We start from the raw sequence: 22,591 nt of genomic DNA, 5'->3' as shown, positions 1-22,591 counted from the left end.
TTCTTAGTCACATTAGAAGTATAAATTAGGAATCTAACCCTGAGAGTACAGTAAACCCTAATAGGCAGAGTCAGCTAAGCACAGAGTACGATTTTAAGTATACATTCTAGATGACCAATCTTCAAAGAATTAACAGAACAAACTATGTCTTCTATTAATATTATGATAAATATCATTTATATAACAAAAGACATCAGGAACTCAAAATGCCTTGGGGTTTTCATAATATTAACATAATTTCATAGTGAGTGAGTCCCTTTCTCTCTTACCTGGCTAGCTATACATATATATAGATACATATCTCTAGATGCATATATATGTACATATACGTATATAGATACACATATATAGATAGATACAGTGAACAAGTGACCTGTCACTGTGTGCTGCCATTTCCTTTTGTAGAATGTCTTCAGGTTTACCTTCCTATTTCTGGTACAACTCTGTCTAGATTTCAAGACCTTACCCTTGGACATTTCTGGATATCCACTCTTCGATTTCAGTATCTTTCTGCATCATCCTCAACTCTATATAGCTGTGCAACTTAACCTCTGTGAAAATGGCTTTCCAAGTGTCCCTCCTATCCTTGAACGCCCACAATGACAGCAGCTTCTTAATCTGTAAGACGTCAAGCCCCACTTTTCCCCAGGCTCATTGCCCTCAGTTCCCACCATCGCTCATCCTGCCAGGCCTCTCAATGGCCCCTGATGCAAAGATTATGAAGTCAGGAAGATTCAGAAAAGGCTGGAAGTTCCTTTAGTACAAATTTAAAGTCAAGAATTCTGGACAAAAATGCACCAGTCAGTTACTGTATTAATGAGACACAGAAGGAGAGCATGAAGGGAAGACAGATAGCATTCAGAGGGGAAGTAAGGTGAGTTCCTTACACCAGATGCTCAGCAAAACACGCCAGGGCCATGACAATGAAGAAGAACCAGAAAGTCATTTATGGTCTGAAGATAACTTTTCCTCTGAGTAAGTCAATTCTGTTATTGTACACAGGCCCATCTGCAGCCTATGACAACTCCATGTTTGTTTGTTTGTTTTTTCCCAGAGAGAGTCTTACTTCACTCTAAGGATTATGCCCAGCTCCTCAAAACTAGTCTGAGGAGCCAGCAAGAGACATGGTGGCTAGGGCACTGGACTCCCATATGGCCAACTGAGGTTCAAGTCCTGGACCCGGCAGCTTGCTTTCTCACTTTCTCCCTCTCTCTCTCTCTCTGGTGACCTAAAATAATACTACTAGTAATAAATTAAATAATTATTTTAAAAATTAATAAATGGAATAAAACATCCTTTTTTAAAAGAAATATTTTGCTGAATTTCATCTATTTTATTTATGTATTTATGTATGCATTTATTTTCATTTGACCAGAGAGGGATGGGGATGGGGAGGGGGGAGGTGGTTAGAAACCAAGCTGCTAGGTCTGGGACCTGAACCGCAGTTGGCCATGTGGGAGTCCAGTGCTCCTAAATACCATACCACCTGATAGCCCTGGAATAAAATAGTCTTTTAACAAACAAACAAACAAAAATAAATAAATAAACAAAATAATAATAAAAAAAAGAATTAAAAAAAAAATATGGGGCCAGCAAGTGGCGTGGTGGTTAAGGTCCTGAAATTCCCACATGGCCGACCACGGTTCAAGTGCCGAACCTGGTAGCTTGCGAGCGTGCGAGCACTCTCTCTCTCTCTCTCTCTCTCTGTCGTTCTCTGGCGAAATTCATGTGAAAAAAATAATAACGAATAAAATAATAATAAAAAAAGAATAAAAAAAAACTGGTTTGAGTTCAGAAATAAAGCAGCATCCCACTGCTGGATACAATTTATAAATCCTACGCATAACATAATGGAATGAATTATCTGATCCCTAAATATGAATTACCCTATCTGAGTTAGTTTGTATAATTCTATAAAAAGTTAATCATGGGACCAGCAGTTAGCACAATGGCTACGTCACTGGACTCTAATGTAGTTGACCTCAGCTTGAGTCCCGGACCTGGTGGCTTAAACTCATGCCGGGCATGTGTGTGTACGTGCCCAAGATCCCGAGAGGAGAACGGAGAAGGGATTGTGGCGTGGCCATTCCCCCTGGGGAGTGATTTCTCGCTGTCTGTCTCTTTGGCAAGTGCATGTGCCCTATAGCAAAAACATCTAAAAAAAAAAAAAAGATAATGATAATAACCAATGGGCTGGCAGTGGCATGGTGGTTAAGGTACTTGACTTCCACCTGGCTGACCTTAGTTCGAGTCTGAGATCTGGCAGCTTGTTAAACGCACAGGAGGTATGTGTGCATGCGTGCCCAAGATCCCAAGAGGAGAAAGGAGAAGAGATTGCCATGTAGCCATCCCCCTGGGGTGGTGGTGGTAATATCTTGCTTTCTGTCTCTGTTTTTCCAGCAAGTGCATACGCCCTATCAAAAAATCTCCTTGCAAAGAAAAAAAAGGTGGAGGTGAAGAATTATTATTTTTTAAATAATTATTTTATTTAACTTTATTTATTTATGTGTTTATTTATTTAAATTTGACCAGAGAGGGACAGAGCAAGAGAGAAAGAGAAGGAAAGTAAGAAGGCAAGCCACCAGGTCCAGGACTCAAACCATGGTTGGCCATGTGGGAGTCCAGCTTCTTAACCACCACACCACCTGCCAGCCCTATTTTATTTAACTTTATTTGTTTACTTATTTATTTATTTATTTTGATTTGATGAGAGAGGAACAGAGTGAGAGTGAGAGAGAGAGAGAGACAGGGGCAAAGTGAGAAAGCAAGCCACCAGGTCTGAGACTCGCACTGTGGTCAGCCATGTGGGAGTCCAGTGCCCTTAACGACCATGCCACTTGACGGCCCCAAGGTGAAGAATTATCACAAATTAACCAGCTGGATACTTACTAAACACAATTTCATATGACAAAAATATAAATTACCAGGGCCAAAAATAGAAATTACCGGGGCCAACTGGTGGGGTGGTTAAGGTGCTGGGCTCCCACATGGTCAACTGCGGTTCAAATCCCAGACCTTGTGGCTTGAAAATCACTCCTGGCACATGTGCAAACATGTGTGCCCAAAAATCCTGAGAGGAGAATGGAGGAAAAGGTATTTTGGTGTGACCATCCCCCACTGTGGGGCAATTTCTCACTTTCCCTCTCTCTGTCTCTCTCTCTGGCTAGCACATGTGCTCTAAAAAACAAAAAAAAAAAAAAAAAAAAAAAAAAAAAAGTCTTCCAACTTTAGGAGTTTATAAATATGCAAAATCACTGTAGAAACTGCCCTACTGCCTTTGCTCTTGCTATTCAGGAGAGATATTTCTGTGCAACCATCACATCATAGATCTCATTTTTGTGGAAAGATTTTGGACAGAACTCTCATTTTGTTTTATGCATTACCAATATAAGTGCTTGGCAAATTCTGAAACCTCAACTAAAACCGGAGAGCTAATTTCATTTTCCTTGTCTTGGCTTGAATTTGTACATGCAGCTACTGAGCAACGATCTCGTTTCAACTTGTACACCAGGCACACAGGCAGCTGAAGAACAAAGAGTATTCTTTTTAATGAGTCATTTTCCCTGAACTACTAGGTACTGAGAACACATCATAAGCTCTTATAGTCAACATCTCTAAACAAAAGACAACTGACTCAGGGAAGAGACTTCCAAGGGGCCCAATAGGGTTGGTTTCAAGTAATTATAGTAACTTCAATTATTCATAAGAAACCAAGCTCAGAGGCCTTGAGGGTAGGACTTTAAGAAGCATCCTAGGGTCCCAGCCATGGTAGCAGATACTGGATACTGCTGCTCTACAGGCTGAGGCAACACGGGAAGCCTGGGTCAGATTCCTGGCCCATCCTAAAAAGCCAGGTGTGTTAGAACAAGCCTATAGTCCCAGCTACCTGGGGGGCGGGGGGAGGGACTGAGATGGGGGATCACGATATGATAAGACCTTGTCTATCATACACACACACACATACACATACACACACAGATACACACATGTACACATACACACAAAAGATATAAGTAAAATGTTAAAAGAGGGAAAAAGAAGTATAGGAAGCAGATACCATTTTACAGAAGAATGGCCTTAATTTGGATTCCAGTAGAACCAAATCAAAGGACCCCACAGAAGCCAATGTAGTCCTTCTCTAAGAATCTGGCATTGTGTTCTATTAAAGTCCATACTCACTGGGTAGGTATCCCAGGGTATGCTGCAATCTGGCAAATTGAAACAGAAATCTGAGATCTAAAGCATCAATATGTCCTCTGGAAATTAAAAAGAAAAAGAAACATTCTGGCCTCCTGGCCCAGCCTGGTGGTATAGTCAGCAGCAAACTCAACTGCAGTGCTGGAAGCCATATGTCATCTGCAGGTTTAGATCCCTGGGTTGGTTTAAAAACATGCTGAGTGCTTGTGAGCGTGCCCAAGATCCTGACGAGCTGGAGGGCCAGACTAGAGAGGCTGCAGCAGGACAAGACCCTGTCAAGGTGCCCTCACCTCATGTGTACACATATTCTCTCTAAATGAAATAAACTTTAAAAGAAATAATAAGAAATCCTATAGATGATCTTGTTTAAAATCAGTGCTGGGGGAGTTGATGGAAAATGAATCTCAGTACTTATTTCTAGAAACAGAATGCTGTGCTGGGTGTGTGAGTGGGTGGGAAGTAAGGGCAAGCTGGCAGATGAACAGCAGGAGCAGAGAACTTGTAGACAACAGAGGGTCCATGATGCAGCACTACTGGATGACAAGACCCGCTCAAAGGTGCATGCCTGGGAACAGAAAGCCTGTAACACGAGGGAGCACAGGGGAGCGTGAGCTAATCCTATGCAGGGAGGAATCTCGGGGCCATCTGGCTTACCCTGTGGTTTACAGATGAGGAAACCAAGGCCCAAAGATGTGAGGCACACTGGTCACCAACTACCACTGGCCATCCCAGTAACAAACCACCAATCTCTAAAGACTTGGGCCTTTTCTCTCCAAAGGCTACAATCTCATTCCCTGTAGGAATTTATCTGAGAATCCTCCAAAACCAAAAGAATATTATTTTATCATCCTGAGCCCTAGAACAAAGTTTTGTTTTGCTATAGGGTACATGCACTCACCAGAGACAGACAGACAGACAGAAAGTGAGAAATCATCCCCCAGGAGGGATGGCCACACCACAGTCCCTTCTCATCTCAGGATTTTGAACACATAAGCATATATGCCCAGGGTGATCTTCAAGCCACCAGATCTGGGATTCAAACCACACAGGCTGCCATGTGGAATCTAGCACCTTAACCTCCATGTCACCTGCTGGACTGTAGAACAAAGTTCTAATGTACGTGGGGAGCCAATGTGGAGGTAGCAAGGGAAGGGACCCATGCTTTAAACAGAACGTGTCCTCTGACTATCTGGCTCTAACTGAGGTCCATTTGCTTTAAAATGATGATCTGAGCAGTTTAATACTTTCTGTATAACAATGTGTGTCACTTTCTTGGCTTTCCAATGACATTAAATATTTCCTGGGCATAGAAACCATATCTATATAGCTGTCTCCCACAGCACCTCCAACAGTGCTGAGCACACAGTTAACTTCAACAAATATATGCTTGATGACACTTTCTAGGCATAACAGATTAAAATGAATCCCCAAAAAGCTAGAGTCCAAGAGGGTCAGCAAAACATTTTTACTACTATTGCCACAGAGTAGCTGTGTTAATATTCCATGAAAACAGTAGACATGCTGTGCTCTTGTGAGCCACTGGTTGAAACTGTAAAGTACCAATTTTCTCATTAGTCTTTCCTTAGGATTTGTCCTATTCCTAGAAGAGGTTTCTTTTTAAAATTTTTTATTCATGGTTTTAATTTTTATTTTATTATTATTTTTTAAAGTTGACCAGAGAGAGAGAGAAAGTGAGAAAGCAAGCTGCCAGGTTCAGGACTCGAATCACGGTCAGCCATGTGAGAGTCCAGCTGCCATAACCACCATGCCACCTGCTGGCCCCACCTAGAAGAGTTTTTAAAGAGCTCCACTGTAACTCAAGTAGTTTCAATATCTGTGTCACAGACCACAGGTTTATGAGATCAAAAGTAAAAAGAGATCAGGGCCAGCAAGTAGCGTGGTGGTTAAGGCACTGGACACTCCCAAATGGCTGACCCACGGTTCGAGTCCTGGACTTGGTGGCTTGCTTTCTCATTTTTCTTCTCTCTGTATGTCTGTCTCTCTCTGGTCAAATGAAAATGATATGAATGAATAAATAAAATTAAATAATAATTCTTAAAAAAAAAAAAAAAGGTAAAAAGAGATCAGAAAATAAAATTCATAATGTTTATTTTCTACCTCTTAAAAAATGAAGTTGAGGGGCCAGCAGGTGGTGTGGTATGAGGTGTTGGACTCCCACCTGGCAGACCGTGGTTCAACTCCCAGACCTGGAGGCTTGCTTTCTCACTTTCTCTCGCTGTCTCTCTCTAAACAGATTAAATAATAATAAATAAAATTTAATAAATATTTCTTTTAAAAAAGTGAGGTTGGGCCAGGAGGTAGCACAGCAGTAATATAACTGGACTCATATGGGAAAGGTCTTGGGTTCACTTCCTGGGACCTTCCTGAGTATAAGTGGACAGATGAGGCGAGGGGTGAATGCCATGTGAAAACCCTGTTGATGGGGCCAGCAGGTGGCATGGTGGTTGAGGCACTGGACTACCCACATGGCCAACTGTGGTTCAAGTCCCAGACCTGGTGGCCTGCTTTCTCACTCTCTCTCTCCCTCTCACTTGGGTGAACTCATGTGAAAAAAATAATAATACGTAAATAAAATAAAATAAATAATTTTTAAAAAACAAAATAAAGGGAAAGAAAACCTTGTTAAGGTACCTGTCTCTCTATCTCTCATGGAAGAAATAAACTTAAGAAAAAAAAAAAAAAAGAAACTAAATTCTTTAGGCTAAAATATAAAATTTCCAGAGAAACTAACAAAAGTAAACCTTAACTTCTAGTTTTATTTATTTATTTATTTAGGTTTTTGCTATAGGACACATGCCATCATTGGAGAGAAACAGGGAGGGAAAGTGAGAAATCACCCCCCACACCCCATCCCCTGTGGATGGTCATGCAGAAATTCCTTCTCTTCCATTCTTCTTGGGATTTTGGGCATAAATACATATATATGTGACATGAATTTTAAGCTGCCAGGTCTGGGACTTGAACCGTGTTTGGCCATGTGGGAATCCAGCATCTTAACTCCTATGTCACCTGCTGGTCCTGAACTTCTAATCCGACTCTATTTTTAGATAGCAGGAAATCCTTTTGCAATTCAATTGACTCTTGAAGTATGATACTTCACCAGTAACCCTTCTATACTCTGAAAGCCCAAAGATCTATTACAAAGACGCCCAGGAGGAAACCACACAGTGCAAGTCAGTATCAGTTGCCTAGTCTCTATAGTGCCATGGCTGCAGGATCACTTACTGCAATACTTCAAACTGCACATTTGCACCAACCAGTTATTTATATAAAAAACTGCTTATGAATCTTAAATGTTAGGAAAAATAAAAACGCTTTGGTATTGCCATTAAGGTACCCTAGGAAGAAAAGAACAGCAGGTTTTGGGAAGGGATTACAAAAGATGCTTTTACAACCAACCTCTGCCCTTCCTGGGATAGTTACTCAGAGACTGGTGAACAAGCCAAGCTCTGTGATGGATAGTTCTGCTAGAAGTCAAATCTCTGATAAACTGAACTGCTTAAAATGGAAAGAAACAAGTATGTAAATTCCACATCTTTTAAGTTTGCTTGATGAGCTAGGCAACTCCAAGGTCAAATCAAATGCTGTGCAGAGACCATTATCAGTAATTTTCTGAGCAATGACTCAATGCAGGCCATTTCACCCACTAGCAACACCTCTGGAAAACGGCCTACTGATGGCTCTCTAGTTTGGGAAAGTCTATGGGTTGCTAAATGGTCCCAAAGATAGGACTGACAATGGTGCAGATTCAGGATGCATAAGTCAGATCAGTAGGGGAAAAAAATCCATCAAGTTCACAATGGATCCCCTGAGTTCTCAAAGGGAGAAGTGGAGATGCAAATCTCAAACCTCACTACAGAACCTAAATCAGTCTGTAAATGCAATCATGGATGATATAATCCATGTATAGGACTTAGCACACTGTCCCATACATAGCAATAACAGTAACAGAAACATTTATTGATCAATTAACAACCATAAATCCTTAGTTGCCCCTCAGCAACACTAGAAAAAGTTTTAAAGCAAATACTGACTCTGTGGAAGAATTTTGATTTAATTTTGTTGTTGCTGTTCTCTCAATAAAGAATATATTTTATATACTGGGTTGTCAGAAAATTCATGACGCATTTTTGCATGACGTATTTTTCCTATGCAAAAATGCTTCATGACTATTTTAACAATTTTGTGTGTGTGTGTGTGTGTGTGTGTGTGTTTTCTTTCTTCCTTTCTTCTATGAACAAGAGACAGGGACAGAGAAAGAAAGACAGTTACCCCAACAGGGTCTTTATGTTCTGATCCACCCCCAAGCTTCAGTTCCAGTCTCAGCCAGCCTGCCCCAATCACGGGCATAAGAGCACCTGGCATATTCAGGAAGGTCTGCAGATGAGAACCCGGAACATTACCAAGTAAATTAGCCTCACAGAGCATTGTGTTACCACTGAACCACCGCTTTGGCCCTGAAACACCACAGTGTGCATTAGAAGCAACAATCACAAGGGCACCTTATTGAGGAATTAGAAGAGAGGCTTAAAGGGTGGATAAAGATGTCAGATAAAAAGTTAAGGAGAAAGAGCTAAAGGAGTATCCTAAAGTTACTATATCTCTGGGCTCCAAAGGGAAAGGGTTAACTGCCAACTTAGTAAAGCTAGGGAATTTTAGAGCGAGCACATTAGTTAAACAATGTGAAAAATCAGCAAAACTGGTTTGCCACGAGCAGCAATCTCCCTGAAATAGGCTCTCATTTACTTTTCATTTCTTCTGCTTTCCAGTCTCTTCTCTTTGAAGCAGTTCTTGATTAGTTTCTTTTTTAATTGCCACTTAATTGGGAAACAAAATTAGAACACTTATTTGATATCAGTGATGAGGTTTCTCTTTTCATTTCTGCTTTGATCTAGTTTTGAAAAACCAAAAGCTGAAGGGAGAAATTAAGAAAAAGGGACTAAAAAGATTTCTAAGAGCTAGGTGCAGTTATAAGCCATAAAATAAATATGGAAAGAGCCACTCTTGGAGAATTTGAGAAAGAAAATGAAAACAAGTAAAGACACCTTTATGGAATTTGCTTTCAAATATCTCTTTCTTTTAAGTTTCTTCATAAGGAGAAACTTGGGGCCAGCAGGTGGGGTGGTGGTAAAGGTGCTGGACTCCCACATGGTGGACAGAGGTTTGAGTCCCGGACCTGGTGGTTTGCTTTCTCCCTTTCCCTATCTCTCTGGTCAAATTAAAAATAAATAAAATTGAATAAATAATACAAAAAATAATATCTCACAACCAGAAAGAATCCATGTTAATCTGTCCCATGGGATAAGAGAATGGCATGGAAAAGACATATTCCTTATCGAAGGGCTCCTGACTTATGATTTACCAGCATCTCAATGGTATTAATACATCGTGAAATGAATTCCAAAAGAATTCTAGACACAAAATAGTCTAAAAGTTTTTTTGTTCCAAGTGCCCAGAAAAACTTCATTTGTTCTCCAAAATTAAAATCCACTGTCAGCTGATGAAGTTTATTCTTCAGTAATACTTCTTGGGGAACCAGCAGGGGGCATGGTAGTTAAGGCATTGGACTTCCACATGGCCAACTGCTGTTCGAGTCCCAGACCTGGAGGCTTGAAACATGTCAGGCACATGTGTGTGCATACCCCCAAATCCTGAGAGGATGGAGGGGAAAGGATTGTAGCATGGCCAGCCTCCCTGAGGGTGATTTCACACTTTGTATCTCTCAGGCAAGTGCATGCACCCTATAGCAAAAATCTCTCTTAAAAAAATTGTAATATTTCTTGGAAAGCCTTCATGAAAGAAAAAAAAAAAAAGAAAGAAAACAAGCAAATTAAAGCATATTGATGAATCATGAACTGCAGGGGGATGGAGCATAAAGATTATCTCAGTCTGATTGTCCTCTCAATTGTTCAGGGTAATTTATGTCAGGCAAGTAACTGGGGGTAAAATGCTGACCTCCTTTCTTCTGCTCAGTAGATTAAAAAAAAAATAGCTAACAGAAAAACTACAGATAGACACACACATATATACTGATATGTATGCACATGCACATATATGTATATGCATACATGACATTTTATACTTAACAAATGTTTATGCTTATTTAATTACGGAAGAAACAAAGAACTAAATTCATGCATAAAGAGACATGAGAAACTAGAAAAACTGTATTTCCTATTAACCCAGTGCATGAATATAGCTCATTTCAACTACGCACAGCACTATGAACCCATCTTCATAGAACCCATAAAGGTCTAAGAAAATAGGTGAGTTTTCACTATCATTAGCCTTTATTGCATATTGTACTTTAAAATCACTAACATTGAGAAGAATTCCTCTCCTTAAAAAAAAAAAAATAGAGTGCATGTGCATGAAAATGGGATAGAGAGAGGGAGAGAAGCACCCTTCACAGGGTCTGGTCACGCCATGATCCCCTTCCTGCAGTCTTCAGCCCACGAAATCTTGGGCATGCATGTGTCTGACCAAGCTGGGGATTCAAACTGCATTTGCCTTGTGGGATAATGAGCTTCTTTTGAGCAGTGTATTACTGCCTGCTGTGCTATGGAGCCAGACCTCCCCTTCAATTCTTATACAACTTTGAAAACACTTTAAATAATATTAAGACAAGAAATATTTCAAGAAGCAAAAAACATCTGTAACTTTCCACAACAAATTCAAGGTTTCCATTCTCTAGCTGGTGGAGTGGTGGTTAAGGCGGCTGGATCCTATGTGGCCAACTGTATGGTTCGAGTCCTGGACTCAGTGGCTTGAAAAACAAACCAGGCACACATGCATACGTTCCTAAAATCCCAAAAGGAGAAAGAGAAAAGAGATTGAGGTGTAGTTTCTTACTTTCCTTCTCTCTTTCTGTCTCTCTCTAGCCAGTGCACATTCCACCTAGCAAATTAAAAGAACAAAAAGGAGGTTCCAAGACTTCTGTAGGTATTTTACAAAAATTGTAGTAAAGATTACAATGAGATTATTTGGGTAAAGAAAGTAGGTATGTAGGAGAAATCTGACATTCCTCCACTTAATGGGGAGAAAGGAAAACTCCACAACACTGGGCCAGGCACTTTAACATTTGTCATTCATTTATCCAACAAATACACATTAATGTCCACTAAGCACCAGGCATCTCAGAAGACATAACCCCAGTTCTCATGCTCTTTACAGGCAGGTAAAGCATGGACTGGATAAAACAATCTAAAACCTTATTTAACTATTTGTTATGATGAAGGCTACAAAAACTACAGTATGTGATTAGAGCATTAAAGCAAGCTGGGGAAAGTTAGAAAAGATCTGAAGGAGTAACAGGAGGGAGGGGAAGGGCTACATTCCAGATGTTATCTCATTTAATCCCTACTACTTTAGCTTAAGTAACTTTCCCAAGGTCACTGACTATTAAGTGTCAAAACCAGGCTTTCAACCAGGTTTGAATGACTCCAAAGTCCATGTTCTTCCCACAGTGCAGTGCTGCCAAACCAGTGTTTCTTCCCAAAACGGTTTCCTCTGAAAGTTAATGAGAAAAAGTTGACTCTACCCCAGATTGTAAGTGCCAAAATTAGACTCTTCTACATACTGAACCCTGCTTACCTGCTACCTTCAAACTCACTTCCACAGGCCTCTAGATTTGGGATGTGAATAACCATAATTTGTTCACCCAGACCATAGCTTTGTAGAAAAACAGCAGAAACACCTCTAAACGGTTTTTGTTTTTTTTTTTTAGATTATCACTTTGTTGTACCAAAAATAAAACATTAAAAAAAAAAAAACTGGTAAGCAGTTTTGCAAAATGATTCATAGACTACAGGGAATAAAACCAATTAAAGAGCTATGGACACTGATTATGGCAACAGTTAAGCAGAGGGGGAAAAACAACTACATAAAGAACAAAGAAAAAGCCTCACTTTCACTTCTGAAACAACTTTCACACTCAAACTTCTCATCTATGGTTTGGATCTCTACCAGCAGGAGTGTACTTTCCCATCTTCTGGTTCCTACTTCCTCTTTTTCAGTGCTTCCATTTTTAGGAATATCAAACTTCATAACAAGGTTTTTATTACATTAGATCTGTTGTGAGTTAATACATTCTTGTAAAAAACAAATTTGGCAAGCTTCCTTTTTCTCTACATTCTTCTAGTGGTTTTTAAATGCTGATTGAAAAACTAAAAGCTTGATTGTTTAACCTAGGATTCACCACAAGCAGAGTAAAAACAACTTAAGTAACCCTTTGCTCTCCCATCTCTAAAAGAAAACAAAACTTTAAAATAATAATAAAAACGTTTACCCAATAATACAACAAATAATAAACTGGCTATGAAAATCCAACTACCACACTCAATAAGAGTTATATACCCTAAACAGTCTCTCACAACTTTCAGTTAAAATACAAATATGTAAACAGAGAGGAAGAAAGAGTGCACCAGGGTCAGACACCAACAATGTGAAGTAAAATGAATGACAGGCTGTGCCTTACAGAAGTGAAAACGGATTTGTAAAAAGAACTCAATATTCAAAACCTGGTGCACTTCTCCTTCCCAGGAACAAATTGTTACTAACGGCAAGACTCTCAAGTACAGATTCCAAATACTGTGCAAGAAGCAACATCAGTTACTTTCTTGAAACTGGAGGCGACCGCGCAGTTAACAGAGCAAAGATGCTGGAAGATCTAATTATATATTGTTCAGGACATTTATGGATTATTTAGAGCAACAGACAATCACTAAAACATTACATACGGTTAATTACATAGGGTTTATAAGGTAAATTTATATTTGGGGAGTCTCTAAATGACCTTTACAACATAATTTTATGGTTTGTATAGCTTGATGAATTTCCTCACTGAAGGTGAATCGCAGGGAAACGTTTAATTCGTGTACTGCCAGTCACGTTGTTCTTACAACACATGGATAAGTAACGTTCGCTCCGAGCTGTACTGTTCCTAGACTGCCCCGCGTTGTGCCACTGAAAACCATCGTCCAACAGGCTTTTTCCCCCCCGAAGCGTCTGAAGCACACGAGCCGAACATTACACAGAAGAACTTTTATATAATGAAAGTATTGAATGTCTCCGGCCCTTAATACACTGAGCACCCACTCCTGGTAAATGACAAAAGCAAGAACCAATCGCCACGCAGGACCCCAATGTCTTAGCCAATAAGAACACGGGGGTGGGGTTAGACTAAGCTCCCGGTGACTTCCCCGCACCCCAGAGACCCAGGTTGTGGGAGAATGGACGCGAATTGGACTCCTAGAATTTCATTACCCCCGGTTGTAGCTGTTGTCCTCCTCGTTCTCACAATCGCTGCAGTGATCATGGCCGGTTCCGTTCCCTTCCATCATCCGCGGCAGCTGAGGTGCCGGCGGCTTCACTGCTGTCTCACTCTCGTCCGCCATCTTGAGTTGCGAGAGCCGGGCTCCGCGCCGCGCTACATGGGGGATTCCTATTGGCCGTGGGGAACTTGCGCTGCTTTCTGGGTTTTGTAGTATTTTTGTGGCGAAGGGACCCGCCACTGGGAGCGGCTTGTTCCTGGGGAAACCCTAATAATGTGGACTACGATACCCAGAAATCACGAAGGAAGGCTGTCCCTGGAAAGGAGGGGTGGGAACCAATACCCGGAAACCTAGGCATTTGTACGGCTTCGAGGAAAGAAGGACCGCAAGGTTGGTGGGGCCGACCCTTCCCGACTGGGGCGGCCGCGTGGCATGCTGGGAGTTGTAGTTTGATGCTAATTTAGTTTCACATGTGGAGGCTCCAAAATCCAAGGTTTGACTCCAGCTTGCTAGTGCCAGGACTGCAAATGAACCGTTACGGGCTGCCGTTGAGAACCGTTACCATTCCCGGGTAAGTGAGAGGGCCTCAGCCCCGCGGGTGCGACCAACCGGGAGCCCGAATGCCCGAGGCCTGCTTGGAGGTGGTTTTTCTGCATGAAGCCAGGTTGGCTCCTCGGCATCTTCCTTTTTGAGGTCTCTGGGCCGCCCCCCAAGTCATTGGAAGTTCAGGCCTGGTAAGATAGCGGAGCATGGTAGGCGGGGCGCTGACCCTGGGCCAGGAGCCTTGACTGTTCTGCAGGCAGGGCTCACTACGGGGCTCGCTGCATCTTGGCCTCCAGGTACTGGATTCCGCCAAGGTCTTAAGGCACCCTTGTTCTTGCTTTTGTCCCTTTCGTTCCCAAGAGCCCCCCACTTCCACCCCCCATCCCCCCTTAGCGAGCACGTATTTGCTAAGCTCTGTGATCAGGTTTTTGTACATTATCTGACTTTAACAAGCTTAGAATGTGCATGCTATTAATGTTCCCCAGTTTCACAGCCAAAAAAAAAAAGCTCTGTGATCAGGTTTTTGTACATTATCTAACTTTAACAAGCTCAGAATGTGTATGCTATTAATGTTCCCCAGTTCCACAGCCAAAAAAAGGGGGCCCCTTGGACGTTGGTAAATTTCAGTCACATGAGCTGGTAAGTGGCAAAATCAGCATACCAATACGGATCTTTGCCCTGTTTTCAGGGCTTCTGAATTTTTGGCCACCACAAAAGTTCCATTGTGTAGTTCATGTATCTATTCAAGAAAATCAGTTATTAGAAGGTAACTGCGACACTTTAATCTGTCTTTAGCCTTGACTGAATAGTTTTTTGAGTCTCATTCCAATGGTCAAGTAATTTCACTTGTCTTGAGAAGACTTCCGAAAGACATAGGAATGAGTCCTGGACCCTGCTGCGTAAACTCCCCTCGGAGTCTGTGGGTGTGCCTGTGCGTGTGTGTGCTTGTGTGCGTGTGTGCCCAAGATCCCAAGAGGAGAATGGAGGAGAAGGGAGTGTGGTGTGGCCATCCCCTGTGGGGTGTGATTTCTCACTTTCCAGAGTAGGTAGGATAGCAGTTAAGGCACCGGATCCCACATGGCCAACTGCAGTCTAAGTCTTGGACCTGGCAGTTAGGAAAACATGCCCATCATGTGTGCATGCATGACCAAAATCCCAAGGGGAGAATGGAAGAGAAGGGATTGACTGCAGTGTGGTCATCCCCTCCAGGGAGGTTAATTTCTCACACACCCACACCCTTTTTTTTTGAGAGTTTTTTTCTGTAGGGTACGTGTATTCACCAGAAAGACAGAGAGAGGCAGAGAGACAGAAAGGGAGAAATCACCCCCTGGGGGAATGGCCATGCTGCATTCCCTTCTCCTCCATTCTCCTTTCGGGATCTTGGGCATGCACACACATGTGCTGGGCACCATTTTAAGCCACCAGGTCCAGAACTTGAACCACGGTCAACTACATGAGAGTTCAGCAACATAGCCATCATGCCAACTGCTGGTCCCACATCCTCTTTTTCTCTCTCTCCAACAAGTACATATGGCCTATGGCAAGAATCTAAAAAGGGGGGAAGGGCTAGTACATATGGCCTATGGCAAAAACCTAAAAAGGGGGGAAGGGCCGGCAGGTGGCTAGGTAGTTCAGGTGCTGGACTCCCACAGGGCCTACCGTGGTACAAGTCTAAGATTTGGCGACTTGCTTTCTCACTTTCACTCTGTCTCTGTATCTATCTCTGGTCAGCATGCATGCCTTGTAGTAAATTAAAAAATAGTAATTACAAATAAACAAAATTAAATAAATATTTTTTTAAATAGAGCCTAACATAGTCAACTCTTTACATCAATGGCAAGAGCAGAAATAAATGTGATCCCAAGCAGCAGATAATCCCCAGTCATTGATACTTGACTTTAGAATGCTATCAGAAAAGCCCACCTAGGCTGAGAGCTGTCACCCCCATCTCTAACTCATCTCTCCAAGGCCGAGACTGCTGTCGACACCATGCCACAGATGCAGCTGCAGGGGTAGGAGAGTTCAGAGAGAATAATCATAAACGCTTACATGTGTTAGATGGATTTAACTATTAAAAATGTTTCATCTAGGGATAGCCTATATCCTAGTGGTTGAGGGAGCTGGATCAAAGTGGCTGACTCCGGTTCAAGTCTTAGCAGCTTGAGAGACACACAGGGTATGTGTGTGTGTGTGTGCCCCAAATCCCGACAGGATAGAGAAGTGAAGGACAAGGGATTGCAGTGTGACCACGCCCCATTGGGGGTTGCTTTTTCCCTCTCTGTCTGTCTCCCTCTGGTCAGTGCATGTGACCTCTGGAATTTAAAAAATAAAAGTCTTATCTGTTTTAGCTTATATGATATAAGAAAGGAGACTTGAGGAAAGCTCTGTGTGTGTGTGTGTGTGTGTCATATTGACACATATATGTCACAGCCCAGTTACAGAGCTTTAGACCTAAACTCACACCTGGTAGTCTAAGTCCCAGCTCTGTGTATTGTATTCCTCCCCATGCAGAGGTTGAATGAATGCTAATGAAAGATGACCAAGGAAGAGTGATTTTTTTTTTTTAAGATTTTTCCTATAGCATGTGTGTGCTTGCTGAAGAGAGAAACAGAGAGGGGGAAGTCAGAAATCACCCCCTCAGGGGGAATGACCACACTACAATCCCTTCTCCATTCTCATATCAGGATTCTGGGCACACACACCCGGCGTGTTTTTCAAGCTACCAGCTCTAAGACTCGAAGTCTGCCATGTGGGACCCAGTGCCTTAGCCACCATGCCATCTGCTGGCCAGAGAGTGATTGCAGAGATTGAATATGCTGATTTCTGTTGATTCTGGTTTTTTTTTTTTTTTTTTTTTAAAGTTTTGTTATAGGTGCATGTACTCATCAGAGACCTGGAAAGAGAAATCACCGCCCAGGGTGATGGTCACACCTCAATCCCGTCTCCTCAATTCTCCTCCTGGAATTTTGCACATGCACCAGTGTAATTTTAAAGCTGCTGAGTCTAGGACTTGAACCACTCTGCTGGTCATGTGGTATCCAGCTACCTCAACCACCACCCTACCAGTTGGCCCCAGCCCTGCCATTCTTATAGTTCAGAACCTAAGACACTTTGCCTTATATTTTAATGCAAACTGAGCAGTTTTTACTCAGGGGAAATCTTTTTCTGGGAGATAGGCAAGCAAGTTCAGAATGCCAGTGCAATTCTGAAGTTCTGGAATCTAGCATCTCAGAATTTTAGAGTTAGGAAACTCAGGATTCTTCAAGGGAGACTCCTCAGTAGTAAAATGGAAATTATATGTTCTCTTTAAAAGAATTCTTTTACTTTTTATTTTATTTATTGTTATTATTATTATTTTTAATCTCACCAGAGAGATACAGGCAGGGAGAGAGAGATAGAGAGATAGAAAGTGTGAGAAGTAAGCCACCAGGTCTGGGACTCAAACTGTGGTCGGCCATGTGGGAGTCCATCACCTTAACCCCCAGGGCCCCTGCCTGCCTGGTTTTTTTTTTTTTTTTTAATTATTTTATTTAACTATTTATTTATTTATTATCATCCAGTTTGATCAGAAAGAGACAACGAAAGAGAAAGAGGGAAAGTGAGAAAGCAAGCCACCAGGTCCAGGACTTGAACTGTGATCAGTCAGCCATTTGGGAGTCTGGCACCTGTAACCACCACATCCCCTGCTGGCCCCTGTTTCATTCTTTTTAAGAAAGATTTTTGTTATAAGGCACATGTGCTCACCAGAAATTCTATGTTTTTAAAAAGATGTTGAGGATCAACAGATAGTGTAATGGTTACATTGTTGAACTCCCACATGGTCAACCCTGGTTCAAGTCCGGACCAGAGGCTTAGAACTCACACCAGGCAGGTGCACGTGTGTACCCAAAATCCCAAGAGGAGAATGGAAGAAAAGGGACTGCAGCATGGCCATCACTCCTGAGGGGGTGGGGTGGTTTCTAGTTTTCGGTCTCTCTGGCGATCGCCTATGCCCTATAGCAAAAATCTCTCTAAAAAATAAATAAATTGGGACCAACAGATAGCATGATGGTTATGGCACAGGACTCCCACATAGTTGACTGCAGTTTGAGTCCTAGACCCAGAGGCTTAAAACTCACACCAGGTGCATATGTGTGTGTGCCCAAGATCCCGAGAGGAGAATGAAGGAGAAGGAATTGTAGCATGGCCATCCCCTAGGGGATGATTTCTTGCTTTCTGTCTCTCTGGCGAGCACATATGCCCTATAGCAAAAATCTCTCTAAAAATATAATAATAATAAAAAATAAAAAGATGTTGAAGGCTAGTCCATGGCCTGGTGACTAAGAAAATTGGCTCCCTCATGGCTGACTATGTTAAAGTCCAAGAAAAACAGCTTGAAAAACGTGTTTGATGTGTGTGTGTGCATGTCCCAAAACCCTGGCAGGATGGAGGAATGGAGGAGAGAGATTGCAGCATGACCATACCCCATTATGGGTGCTTTCTCCTTCTCTCTCCCTCTGGTGAACGCACACATCCTCTGGCCAAAAAAAAAAAAAAAAAAAAAAAAAGTTACTGAGTATATGTGATCACTTTTTAAAAACTAATCACTTGGGGCCAGCAGATGGTGTTGTGGTTATGTCACTGGACTCCACGTGGCTGGCTGTGGTTTGAGTTCCTGACCCGGGACTTGAAAATCATGCTGGGTGCCTGTGCTTGCATGCCCAAGATCCTGGGAGGAGAATGGAGGAGAAGGGAATGTGGTGTGACCATCCCCCCAGGGAGTGATTTCTCACTTTCTCTCTCGCTATCTCTGTCTCCTCGCTTGCTCTCTCCTTCTCTCTAGCAAACAAACATGCCCTAAGGCAAAAACTCTCCCCCAATAAATAAATAAATAAATAAATAAATAATGAGGGGCCGGCAGGTGGTGTGATAGCCGAGGGTGCTGGACTCGCACACAGCTGGCCACAGTTCAAGTCCTGGACCTGGTGGTTTGCTTTCTTACTTTCTCTCTCTCACTGTCTCTCTCTCGCTCTGTCCCTCTCTGGTCAAGTTAAAAGAAAGAAAGTTAAAATAATTATTAAAATAAATAATTATCACTTACGAACATTATTTCCAGGCCAATGGGTGGTGTGGAGGTTAAGGCACTGGATCTCATGTGGATGACTGTACAGTTTGGGTCTTGGACTTGGCAGCTTGAAATCACACCAAACATGTGTGCGCATGTGCTGGAAATCCTAAGAGGAGAATGGAGGAGAAAGGAATGGAGTGTGGTCATCCCCCTAGGGAGTGATACCTGGCTTTCTTTCCCTCTTACTCACTCACTCACTCTCTGGCCAGCACACGTACCCTATAACAAAAACTAAAATAAAAAAAATACACTTGGGGGTTTAGGGTCACATAGGTAGAGAATGATCACCCAAAGCTAAGCAATACAGATTTTTCTAAATTGTGTCTAAAGATGTTTTATTGGGGTTCCAAGAATTCTCATTTCTTCTTCTTACCTCTTCCATAAGAGAGAGCTTTGGGGCCAGCAGTTGGTGTAATGGTTACGCTGCTGGACTCCCACATAGTCAACTACAGTTCAAGTCCCAGACCTGGCAGCTTTAAAACTCATGCCAGGTGCGTGTGCATACTGCCCAAAATCTGAAGAGAAGGGATTGTGGCGTGGCCATCCCCTGTAGGGGGTGATTTCTTGGCTTTCTGTCTCTCTGGCAGTAGCACGTGCCCTATAGCAAAAATCTTTCTTAAAAAAAAGAGAGAGAGAGAGAGAGAGCTTTCCATTTTCAGACAGCTCCGATTGGTGAAAATTGGCCAAGTTCTGCCTTACAGAGTTATGTAGAAATATCTAATCCTGTGTCCTTGCAGTTAGTTGTTACATTTTCTACAATTGGTGTCTAGTTCTGCAAAATGATTCATTTTTCCAAGGTAAGCATTCCCAGCTTTCTGAGCTCCTCATCAACTGGACTAGCAGGACTCTCCCATTAAGCTCTCCTGGCTCCTCCTACCACCCATCTGGCAGGAATGTCATTTGAAGATGGTGGGTAGAGCAGGGCTCAGAGGGTGACTGAGGAACATGCCTGAGAAACTTCACAGATTCTGAAATTTGCCGCTGGTGTATATACCTCTATTATCCTTCACTGTTATTAGGTGCAGTAGAATGCAGCAGTTACACGTGCAGGCTCTGGGGCCAGCAGATGGCATGGTGGTTGAGGTACTAGACTCCCACATGGCTGACTATGGTTCAAGTCCCAGACCTGGCGGCTTGGCTTGCCTTCTCACTTTCTCTCTTTCTCTCTCTCTGGTGAGTGTATGAGCTCTATAGAAAAATTTAAAGAATAAATAAAATAAGTAGTTTCTTTTAAAAAGAATGTAGGCTCCACAGCGTGACTCCGTGAATTCTAAACTCTGGCTCCGCCCCTGATTTATTAATCAATGCAAATCACATACAAGTCACATCACCCCTCTGAGCCTCAGTGTCCCCTGTAAAATGAGATACATGTGCAGGGTTCTTGATAAAGTGTCTGGAACAGAGTCAGTGCCCAGTTATTGTCCTTCCTAGGAAGACAGCATTACTACTATGGTAAACAAAGAAAAACTTCCTCATGGTGTCGATCACAGATCAAGGCCCTTGCAGTTCTCTCAGCATGTCAGAGATACCTTGTCTCCTACTGAGGGAGGACAAGCCTGGTTGTGATCCATTTACCCAGCACCCTGGAGCACTCATGATACGTCAGGATCTGTGGCAGAAACTGGAAAATCCGGGATAGGACCGCACAGTCCCTGCCTTGGTTCATTCTAGGAGTCCGTAGGTGCACGGACTGGCGTCATAATGCAGAGCGTTAGGGGAGCAGGGAGCACAGGGGCACAGCAGGAGGGACCCTAAACCTGGAGAAAGGAGTCCTAGAGGAACAACAATGCCAAGTCCCTACAGGGGAAACAGACAGACTGGGGTGGCTGTGGATATTCTAGGCTGGAGGCATGAAGGTCCAGCTGCCTAAGAGCAGGGTGCTTTCAACGTACAGCAACAAGAATGGTGTGAGTGGAGCTCAGGGTCTAGAGAGCAGTTTGCATTTTTGTTAGGTTTTTGCCGTAGGGTACATGCACTCACTGGCAAGACAGATAGAGAGACCGTGAGGGGGACAGTGAGAAACCACTCCCTGGGGGGATGGCCATGCCATAATTCCTTCTCCTCCATTCTCCTGGGAATTGGGGCATACATATACAGGCACCCAGCGTGAGTTTCAAGCCACCAGGTCCAGGACTCTAACCACTGCTGCCACGTGGGAATTAGCATCTCAACCACCACGCCACCTACTGGCTCCAGGGGGAAGCATTTTGAAAGGTGAGATTGCTGAGGCAGGGATGGGTCAAACCATAAACAAACATGGATGCCAGGCTTTTCTGAGGAGTTTGTGCTTTATCTTAAAGACTTAGATGGGCCAGCAGGTGGCATAGAAGGCTACTTTCCATATGACCAACTCCACCATTAAAGTTTGGGACCCTGCAGCCTGAGAAATATGCCAGGCACGTGTGCCTATGGGCCCAGAATCCCAAGAGAAGGTTGGAGAAGAGATCATGGTGTGGCCACCCCCACAGGGAGTGATCTCACTTTCCCTCTCTATCCCTCTCTTTATCCTTCACGCTTGTGCTCCCTCTCTCTCTCTCTCTCACACACACACACACACACACTCCCTTGGTCTCTGTCTGGTAAGCACATATACCCTATATAGCAAAACAAAACAAAAAAAGGTTTGGGAGCCATTTAAGATTTTTTAGCTGGTGAGAAATGCCGTCAAATTTTTGTTGAAAAAAGATCATGCTAGGGGCAAAAAAAAAAAAAAAAATCATGCTAGGGGCTAGCAGATGGTGTAGTGGTTATATCTCTAGACTCCGTGTCTGACTGTGCTTCAAGTCCCGGGCCCAGTGGGTTGAAAATCATGCTGGGTATGTGTGAGTGTATGCCCAAGATCCTGAGAGGAGAGTGGAGGAGAGGGATTGTAGTGTGGCTATCCCCTCCAGGGGGGACTGATTTCTTGCTCTCTGTCTCTCTGGTGAGCACATGCGCCCTATAGCAAAAATCTCTCTCTTAAAAGAAAAAATAATAATGGGACCGGCAAATGGCATAATGGCTATGTCACTGGACTCCCATGTGGTTGACTGTGGCTCGAGTCCCAGACCCAGTGGGTGAAACTCACGCTGGGCGCATGTGTGTGTGTACCCAAGATCCTGAGAGAATGGATGAGAAGAGATTATGGTGTGGCCATCCCTGGGGGGTGATTTCTCGCTTTCTGTCTCTATGTCTCTCTCTGTCTGTCTGGCAAGCGCACGCGCCCTACAGTGAAAATCTCTCCAAAAAAAAATAAATAAATACATAAAATTAAATAATTCTTTTTTTAGTAAGAATTATTATTTATTTCTTTGTTTGTTTATTATTTTATTATTTATTTAATTTTTTTTTGGAGAGATTTTCACTGTAGGGCGCGTGCGCTTGCCAGACAGACAGAGAGAGACATAGAGACAGAAAGCGAGAAATCACCCCCCAGGGGGGATGGTCACGCCGCAATCCCTTCTCCTCCATT

General features: G+C 42.7%; 2 protein-coding genes across 13 annotated transcripts in view; one reads left to right on the top strand and one right to left on the bottom strand.

Moving 5' to 3' along the window:
• NMT1 (N-myristoyltransferase 1) overlaps window positions 1-13,705 on the bottom strand; it is a 44,516-nt gene extending 30,811 nt beyond the window's left edge. Inside the window, 1 exon segment of the mRNA XM_006172240.3 lies at window positions 13,483-13,705. Coding sequence (XP_006172302.2) covers window positions 13,483-13,613 — 131 coding nt within the window. The 5' untranslated portion in view covers window positions 13,614-13,705.
• Window positions 13,706-13,934: 229 nt separating this feature from the next.
• DCAKD (dephospho-CoA kinase domain containing) overlaps window positions 13,935-22,591 on the top strand; it is a 40,136-nt gene continuing 31,479 nt past the window's right edge. For 8 of the 12 annotated variants that reach the window (XR_003548142.1, XM_027768874.1, XM_006170008.3 and 5 more), the window contains exon 1: window positions 13,944-14,061. The gene's annotated coding sequence lies outside the window, so the exon portion shown is untranslated. Of the gene's footprint in view, window positions 14,062-14,134; window positions 14,155-14,205; window positions 14,225-22,591 lie in introns of those variants that run through there. The other 4 variants (XM_006170014.3, XM_027768882.1, XM_027768878.1 and 1 more) reach the window with 4 other exon arrangements.

Source organism: Tupaia chinensis, unplaced genomic scaffold (genome assembly GCF_000334495.1).
Source record: "Tupaia chinensis unplaced genomic scaffold, TupChi_1.0 Scaffold148004_1, whole genome shotgun sequence".
Lineage (NCBI taxonomy): Eukaryota > Metazoa > Chordata > Mammalia > Scandentia > Tupaiidae > Tupaia > Tupaia belangeri.
Note: the sequence above shows the minus strand (reverse complement) of the source record. Positions and strands in the feature narration are given on the sequence as shown.